The following is an 8,819-nucleotide window of genomic DNA, read 5'->3' as shown; positions in this document are numbered from 1 at the left end:
CGTCACATGTGTGGTACCTGTGACGGGTCCTAACTGGCCGAAGGGTACGGGCGATCAACATCTTTGACGGGCCGAAATGTATGTACCTGTCAGAGGTGACTCTACTCACCAGTGACCACTGATCACTGACCATGGTTAAAACCGTCACAGGTGAGGATTTGGGCCCGTCATAGGTGACCATTTCCAGCGTAATGATGGGATCGTCAACCGTGAGAGACTAGATATGGTCACGGGGACCCGTGAACGGAAACCTTGAACACAGGACAAGTTAATAAAAAGCAAGACAGTACTGTTAATTGTTATAGAAAATTTTCAACTTGTCATATGAAACAGAAGAGAAATTATGTTTGTATATGCTTTACCCCGGGAGGAAAAACCCCAAGATATGATGTTTCATGAAAAACCAAAACCAAAAGGAAAAAGGGAACTTTGAATCTTTCCACTAAATTTGACGCTGTTCTGTTTAATTATCGTGAAATCGTTCTTGGCTTCTTCCGGGGCTTTTGGACAAACTATACTAATTACAGTGTAATTACATCAAACCAACTGAAGAAAGGAAACCCAAAGAACTACAAATCATGCACACATCTATATAGGTTTCTTATTTGTAATTGACCAGCAGGCATACAAATTAAGAAAACAAAATAATTTTGAACTGAAAAATTGGACACGCTCTGCTCTGTAGAGTGACCGACTCCTCACGCCATTAGCGTCAACGCTGCAATGGCAGTCGCGGCGGCGGTCACCCACCGGGCGATCGCTGCCGGCGCGGCGTCACCCTTGTGGGCTTTCACATTGCCGGAATCGTCCGACGAGTCGTCGCTGCTGTCGTCCGCCGCCGCCTTGTGCTTCTTGGACGGCTCCGGCGCGGGAGCGGGGGCCTCGACCACCTTGTAGAGCTCCTTGGGCTTGAGGAACTTGTTGACGGCGTAAACAGCGAGCGGCTCGGCGTCGCCGACGGTGGCGGTGACGGCGGAGGTGACGACCCTAGTGTCAAGCGTGACGGTCTCGCCCTTGTTCTGGACGTCGTAGCTGTAGTCCTTCTTGGACTCGCTGGCGGTGGCGAGCGTGGTGACCATGCCGTTGTTGGACTTGAGCAGCTGCAGCGAGAAGTAGTCCGGCACGGCGTGGTAGAGGAGGATGGCCGTCTTGGCCTTGGCCGTGAGGTTCTTGTAGGACGGCATGAAGGCGGCCACGGCGGAGTCGACGGGGCAGAAGAGGGTGAGGCCGTTGTCCTTGGTCTCGTTGACGGCGCGGAACACGTCGGCGTTGGCGGCGAGGAGGCCGGCGAACGACTTGCAGTACTTCTTGGAGAGGAGCTCGGTGAGGTTGACGGGCGCCGGCGGCGGGACGGGCGCCTCGGCCTCCGAGGAGGAGAGCACGGAGCTGACCTGGAGGACGGAGATGTCGTAGGGGATCTCCTTGACGGACTTGACGAACCGCGACGGCTTCGCGCTCTCGTCGGCGTCCTCCGAGATGAAGTCGATCTTCCCGCCCTTGTGCGACGTGATGTTCACGTACCCCGTCGTCCCCGGCGCCGATCCTGTCGCCTGCAAGCAAATTCAAGAAATTAGTTCCTTAATACCTCGTCATTCGTGTCAGTAAAGTTGAGTAAATTCTTGAATGCCTAGCTAGCTGCTTGACTCACTCTATTACAATCGGATCTCGTGCCAGCTTGTTATTTGTTAATACTCACTTTGTTTTATACTATAAACTATATTGATCCTCTCTGAAATTATATATGAATCAGTAATATGTTTTTCATATTATAAAATATGTTGATCCTATCTAAAATTATATATGATTTAATAATATATTTTATATATGTTCAGATTTATTAGCATTCATATTAATTTAGGCAGTAACAAAACATCTTATTAATATAAAACAAATGCTACATTTATTTAAAAAAATCTTTTTTAAGGTCATCCTATAAAACGAAGGTTACATCTCATAAATAATAAGTCCGTCGTGAAAATAACAACAGAGTGGTGGTAATTGTTATACCTATAACTAGCCCTAAATTTTATTTATTATGGAAAAATCGAAAGCAATACTAGAATTCAATAATTTTTTTATTACACATGAATATCATCTTAACATATGTTTAACTTAAAAGTAAGCACTTAAATCAGAACACAAATAATTACGCTGATTGAGTCCATACGTTTTTGTGTTTAGACAAATACAGATGGTATATGCTTGTGATTGTGCAGTGGTGAAAATTGCTTTAGTTTTGATTTGTGCTGAACATATCATATAAAATGTATATGTTAAGTCCATGACAGATATATATATATATATATATATATATATATATATGATCAGTCCAGGATGGCGGAATTAATGACCAGCTTTCTTTTTTCTAGAGAAGGATGGGGAACCTAATTGTGGATGATGGTTCCTCTGTGATTGGTGTTCATGATGACTGATAAGCTTGTATGCATGGGCCTACAAATCAATCATGCAATTAGGTATGGGAAAATAGGAATTGAGCTTGATAATGTTTGAGAGCAACTGGATGGATGAAACTCCAAGCCCTATCTACCAACCATCCTTGTCGGTGAAAGCGGTACCACGTGTATGATATTAGTCATCTTGGGCCCACCATTAGGCTGTTCTTTAGTGACCTGGCACCCAACGCCATGTGGATTTTGGAATTTCTAGATATGCGTGGCATGACAAACTTTGTCAAAAGCTTATGGCAATTGAGAGCGCCATTTAAACAACTGCTTATAATTTAACTGAATTTGCATGCCAACTCTGGCCATTATTTCCTACCGGAAAAATATCCATAGCAAATGCCACCTATGTCAGATAAGCATATATATTGTTGAAACCATTGAGCGAAAATTTCAAAACTTATTATTGTCGGTGATATAGGCCCGGGGGTATCCTTGTAAGTGTGGTGCGTGGCAGTTGTGGGCCCAAGAATACCCGGGAAGGGGGTTGGGCCCCCAAGAGACACTTGCCCCCACCGACCCCTAAGTCAGCTAGCTGCTGGGTCAAGGGGTCGTGGTTGGGCCGCCCCGGCCCCCGGCATTGCCGCCCGGTAGCTGCAAGACCCACGTGTCATGGAGCGGGGCACACCTCTAGGATTCAATCTTCGCATTTAATGTGACGAGAGAGGACTTGGAGTGCGCATCACCTGCGTTGCAGAGAAAGACGTGTGTCTGCTGGGCAGGCACGTATGTGCTTCTAATGATGCCTTCCGCCAAAAAAAGAGGTAAAGGGTGGGCAGGTACCTCTGGCAGGGCAGACACAACACGACCCTACCAGGATGCCAACCCTCGCTCCATCGTAGTCACATTTAATGCAACTGGCAAACAACAGGAAGGAGGAGGGCGGCTACCCCGTTGCTTGAAACGGTCATCCATCTCTAAGATGGGACACTGACCAATGGGACCAAGCAGGAGAGGCGTGGCCGCCCCTTTCACCAACCATCTGACTGATGGGATCAGGCAAGGACAGTAAGCCCGACACGCCCACCTACCCTCTAAGGACCAAGACCGACGCGACGGCTGCAGATCTCCGCATCGCCTAGCCGTAGCGTGATGATGATCTACTTGTTAGCAGTTGGTGGGATTGTGACGATTGGGGTAACCCCTTACTACTATAAAAGGAGGCCCTGTTCCACCTAAAAGGGAGATCCCCAGACAGAACACTAGCAATACCTTTCCAGAGAAGGCTTGTACTCACTTGCCCTTGAGTGACCAAGCAACAGGAGTAGGGTGTTATATCTTTCGGCGGCCTGTACCTGTATAATCCTCCGTGTTCTTTTCTTTCACGAGAACCCTAACCTTGAACCTTTTGGGCGAACCAAAAAAAGGGGGTTCAGTGAACTCCCGCTCGAGGAGCTTGCACTCCAACAATTACAATAGATAGTGAACTTGCGTGATGATGTAAAATCTCAAGATCACACATGGAAACATACTAATGGCCTATTCATTTTGAATGAAAAACAAAGGATCGAATTCAGGGACAGATCCAGAATCTGAAGTTTGGAAGGCGGGTTAACTTCTTCTTCCTCCCCTCTTCTTCCCCTTTTCTCTCCCTTATTTTCTATGGGGATCTAGCGTGTAGGGGGTTGGAGCCCCCACGCTGGATCCGGATTAGATTCCTATAAAAGCCATTATGTCTGTAGGAATGGGTTATAGAAAAAACATAGAAAATTTCCGTCCACTCGAACCTCTTGAAAAGATTTCTATAGATTGATGTGGACATATATTACTATTTCTGTAATTTTAGTTAAAAGTTCTCAAAACCAAATAGACCCTAAAACAAATTATTTGCTGAATGCTTCTAAAATATACATTTTCTCAAGAAACTTTCTTCTTGCATAGACTCAACTATTTGTGAACTGTATTTTTTCTTCAAATATTTAGTTTTTCCTTAAAATCAAATAGATAATCTATAGCAATTATCCATTGAATAATCTAAATTAAATGGGAGCAACAATTAAGTATCTAAACCCCAGCTATATATTCAAAGTAATATATATCTGATCTGAACTTACATCATATCTATAATAGACTATATTATTGCGTATACTCCTCGTGGATTTCGTGACCGAGCGGTCAAAATCTGGCTAATCAAATTTTCTTAATCACGAAGCTAGGTTTGCATGTGAACTCAAGTTGATTTAGATGTACAATTAACCCAGCTACTTGCAGGGAAAAAACATAGTTTGCCATTCATGTAGTGACACAACAATTAACTCTACCATGTGTTCTCCTTCACCTAAACGTTGGACTTCTCTGTTAGTCTAGCTAGTACAATACTGTTTTAATCCTGCCAAAAGTTTAGGATCCACTCGAATTTCTTTAAATTTGCTGTTAAAGTTGTTCAAACTCATTCAACTTCAGGGAAAAAAATTAAACTAAAATTTGTATCAGAAATACTTTGTTCGAGACGACAAGATCTCGCTATCTCGGCCTCCTCCATTAACATTAAGCCCAACAACAAGAGAAAGAACCCTGCCTATGATAATAACAGCATTCCATCAGCAGATAGGACGGATTTACAGCACAGTAGTAACCAATGCAAGAAAACAATAGCTAGCTGTATCTGTATGTGATCAGCTTGCATGTGCAATAGCATGTGGGTGCCTGCCGGGCATATGTACCTAGCTATGAATTAGTTCATTAATCATCAGGTATATTAGTTAATTACCTCATTTATTATGTAAAAAATATAAGGAAAGGAGATTAATTACCTGGAACATGGAGGAGGAAGCGGTGGCGCCATGGGAGAGGGCATGGAGCTTCTTGGCGCCGTAGTAGTCGACGAGGATGTGGAGGGAGAGGATGTGGCGGATGGTGGGGAGGGTGAAGTGGTCCAGCGACGCCATGGCCGAGTTGTCCACCGCCAGCACCGTGATCGTCTGCCGCCGGTTGATGTCGTACGCCAGCCTCGTTTTGCTCAGCATGTCGTTGAACTTGGAGAACTCCGGGTGCGCCGCCAGGATCTTGGTGATGTTGTAGCTCTTCCCCTCGACCGCCGCCGCCATCACCGCCAGCGCCACCGCAAGAACGTACAACGCCGCCGCCATTGCACCAGCTAGCTAGCTCGCTTGCTTGTGGAGAGAGAATCTAGAGAGAGAGAGAGAGAGAAGCACTAGTGCGCAGCGAGTGAGAGGCAGGGTATGCAATGTAATGGCGGGAAGGAGAGTGGTGGTGGGTCGCTGTGAAGGTGAGATGGAGAGAAAGTTGGACTAATTTACGCAACTGCCACTCCGGTGGCCAATCGCTTTCTCGTTTATTTAATTGCTCCGTCCGTCCTTGTGTGTAATTTTTCTTTTTGGTCTTAAGTAGGGTTCATAATTTAAGATTATTATTACTCATGGACTTGGGAATCTCGAGGTGCATGTGCTACAGGACTAATTGGGAGCAAACCGACAGTTCACTACTTACCTCAGTATACATAAGTAATTGTGCGTTCAACCTAGCTTCATCAACTAGGCAGGGTCAACGGATTTTCTTGAAATCATAAAACATATTTTCATGTTTGTATCATGTCACCGTCAGCTTGTTAACTTATTTTTTGACCTGTTGCTTATTAACTTATTAGTCACAACCAAAGTACAAGTTTTGAAACTTAATTTCATTGATTTTGGTGTTTTCTCATTGTAATCTATTTTTCAACACCAGATTTTAAACTACAAATAATACATATATAAAATTGTAGAAATTATATTTTTAGTTACTTCGCTCTTTTTTCCTGTACAGTAAGCCTAAGTCAATGAGACACATATAATAAATTAAGCTCGCTGTACAAGTCATATCCCTTGTTTGTATTTTCCATGGTTCAATAAACCTAAAATACCAATTTAACAACATATAATTAGAAAAACCAACCCCTAGCTTTATGCGAGTGAAAGAATCTAGATCCATTCATATTTTTCTTACTTTGTAGGGTCTATTTGTAAAACAGACTGCAGATATTTCGTTGGACTTCACTTATGATTGATAAGGCTTAAAAAATACGAAAAGAAAAACCATTTGCCCCTCCACTTATCCTAAATATTGATCGTGAAGGCCCCCTGTTATTTTTCTCTCCCTGAGTTCAGCTCAACTAACTTGAACCATGCCTCGATCAATGTCTTCACATACCATCACCCTCACCTCTACTAGATTAAGCCCATCTAGATCGGTTCCATGTGATGCCACCAACCTTGGCCGACCTAGATAGTTGCTGCCTAGACTAGATCGATATTGCTCAATGCTATTGGCCTCACCTCAGATGGACTGAGGGCGTTAACCTTGAAGTCTCTCACATCCTCGCCATGTCTCTCCCCATGAGACGACGGTGATTGGGAAGTAAGCACAAGAAGCCCCAACCATGATTGGTGCTAGGTTCGGTGGCTTTTCCTATAACGATTCTCATAGACGGGTTTTTGCTTCTGTTCAGTAAGGTGAGAGGACATTGAGTCATTGTTGGTGCCGTTGACACTATATTTGTTGGCTCTGTCCTTGTGTTAGAGGTATGCAGACAAGGAGGTGGCATGACTTGGGCCTTTGGGGAGCTAATAAAGGAGAGGGAGGAGAGGGGCATGACTCTTTCGTCTTTAGAACATGTGGGACTCAACAGCAGACTCACGACTAGGTTGATGGTTGTAACCAGCAGACTCACGACTATCACCACTGTGTTCATTTAAAATTGTATAGATATTGATAACTACTTGGCATAGCGCATGCATGTCATCGGATCCAAAATAATCAAAATGTGCTATCACCAAAGGTTCAATGTATGAATGTGCCATTTTGTTAATGGCAAACATCTCTAATAGTTGATCAATAATTTTAGGTTTATGTACAGTAATTTTATTAGTTTAATTGAAACTAAATTTTGACAAAATGTTTTTAAAAATATACCAAATGCGCTTTGAGGGAAGGGTGATGATGCCATTCACTTCACCACAGTCGCCACACACCTTCTTGCTTGTTGTGTCCACCATCACCTTACTATAAGGAGATGATTACAACACAAAAAATATGCCGTTGCACCATTTTTGTGTAGTTTAAAAGAGATATATAAAAGTGAAAAATCTAAGAGTCATCATGGAAAAAGATTACAAGTCTTATTTCTAAGATTCCTAATAAAAGAAATACTAGAATTCATATTAGAAAAATAATATCATAATTTAAATATATTGCATAACAGTAAGCATGGGTATGGGGTCATCTCTGACTCTAGTAGTTAAAAGGATCCATTAGGCAGTGTCTGCAATGATTTGCGATTTACGAACAGTTAGAGTTGGGCTCATATCTCTAACAGTTTGTTCCATGGGCCTATATACATGTATGGAATAGGTTCATCCTTGAGACACTAATTTTAGGGATGAAAATAGAAAATTCCAACCATTTTTTATGTTGTTTTCGTCTATTCCCAATCGTTTCATCTGATAATAGAAATAGAAATGGTACAGTAATGAAAATGGAAACACGCTTTTTCTGACCGTTCTGTAGGTATCAGCCTATTAGCATGTTTTTTTTTATGGAAAATGTCTGAAGAAACAAAATGCCATGGCTTATGAAACTTGTCGTGGCTAACCCTAATCCCCTAACTCACACAGGCGCAACCGCTAGCTACCTGTGCCCAACCGCATGCACCGCTGTTCCTCCCCAACGGACGCTGACGATCAAGCCCAATCCGCTCTCTTAAGCATAGGTGACAATGCCTGCTTTGCCAGCCCGCGCCTCCGTACTTTGTTTATTATTTGTGATACATTTAATTTTACAAATATATTTAATTGACGAACTTCTTGTTAATTTGTCGAACTTTCGTTGACTTTCGAACTTATTATTTGTGGTATATGCTTATGTTCTCAATTGCCTATAAGTAACATAATTTTATTATAAATGACACAATGTATGATATATGTATGATTGTATGGAGTGGTATAGACTAAAAATGATTTTCCGTGACTTTGAAGTTTAATTTCTGCATCTGCTATAACCTTTTCCTTATCAATCTATTTGATAGCTTAATCTGTACTTTGATCATGAGTCAGTCGCATCTGCAATCTGGTCGATATCTATGCGAGATTATAGAAGTACCGTTTGATTGAGAAATTCAAGTACAGACAATCAATATAAGTGCAGCAGGAATTAACAGCCAAGAGATGGATTAGCTCCTCTACATGGTTCACAAAACCGAATCACTAACAGAAGCCCGACCAGCAAGTCCTTTTTTCGGTTTTCAGAAAAAAACCGTTGGTTATCCATTAACCCCACCACAATTTGTCAAAAATTTAAATTTGAGTTTGAATTTGTTTTGGACTTGACTAGGAATCGACCCCTAATCCATCCGGCCCAGAA

General features: G+C 42.6%; 1 protein-coding gene across 1 annotated transcript; it reads right to left on the bottom strand.

The window, feature by feature from the left end:
* Positions 1-457: 457 nt before the first annotated feature.
* LOC102707056 (fasciclin-like arabinogalactan protein 2) lies at positions 458-5,634 on the bottom strand. The gene is made up of 2 exons (XM_006660383.2): positions 5,216-5,634; positions 458-1,550 (listed from the first exon to the last, which is right to left on the bottom strand). The coding sequence occupies exons 1-2, from the start codon at positions 5,549-5,551 to the stop codon at positions 699-701; spliced, it is 1,188 nt and encodes a 395-aa protein (XP_006660446.1). The 5' UTR covers positions 5,552-5,634; the 3' UTR covers positions 458-698.
* Between the last annotated feature and the right edge of the window lie 3,185 nt (positions 5,635-8,819).

The sequence above is a fragment of the Oryza brachyantha genome, chromosome 9 (assembly GCF_000231095.2).
Source record: "Oryza brachyantha chromosome 9, ObraRS2, whole genome shotgun sequence".
Taxonomy (NCBI): Eukaryota; Viridiplantae; Streptophyta; class Magnoliopsida; order Poales; family Poaceae; genus Oryza; species Oryza brachyantha.
This window is presented reverse-complemented; position numbering and strand designations above follow the sequence as displayed.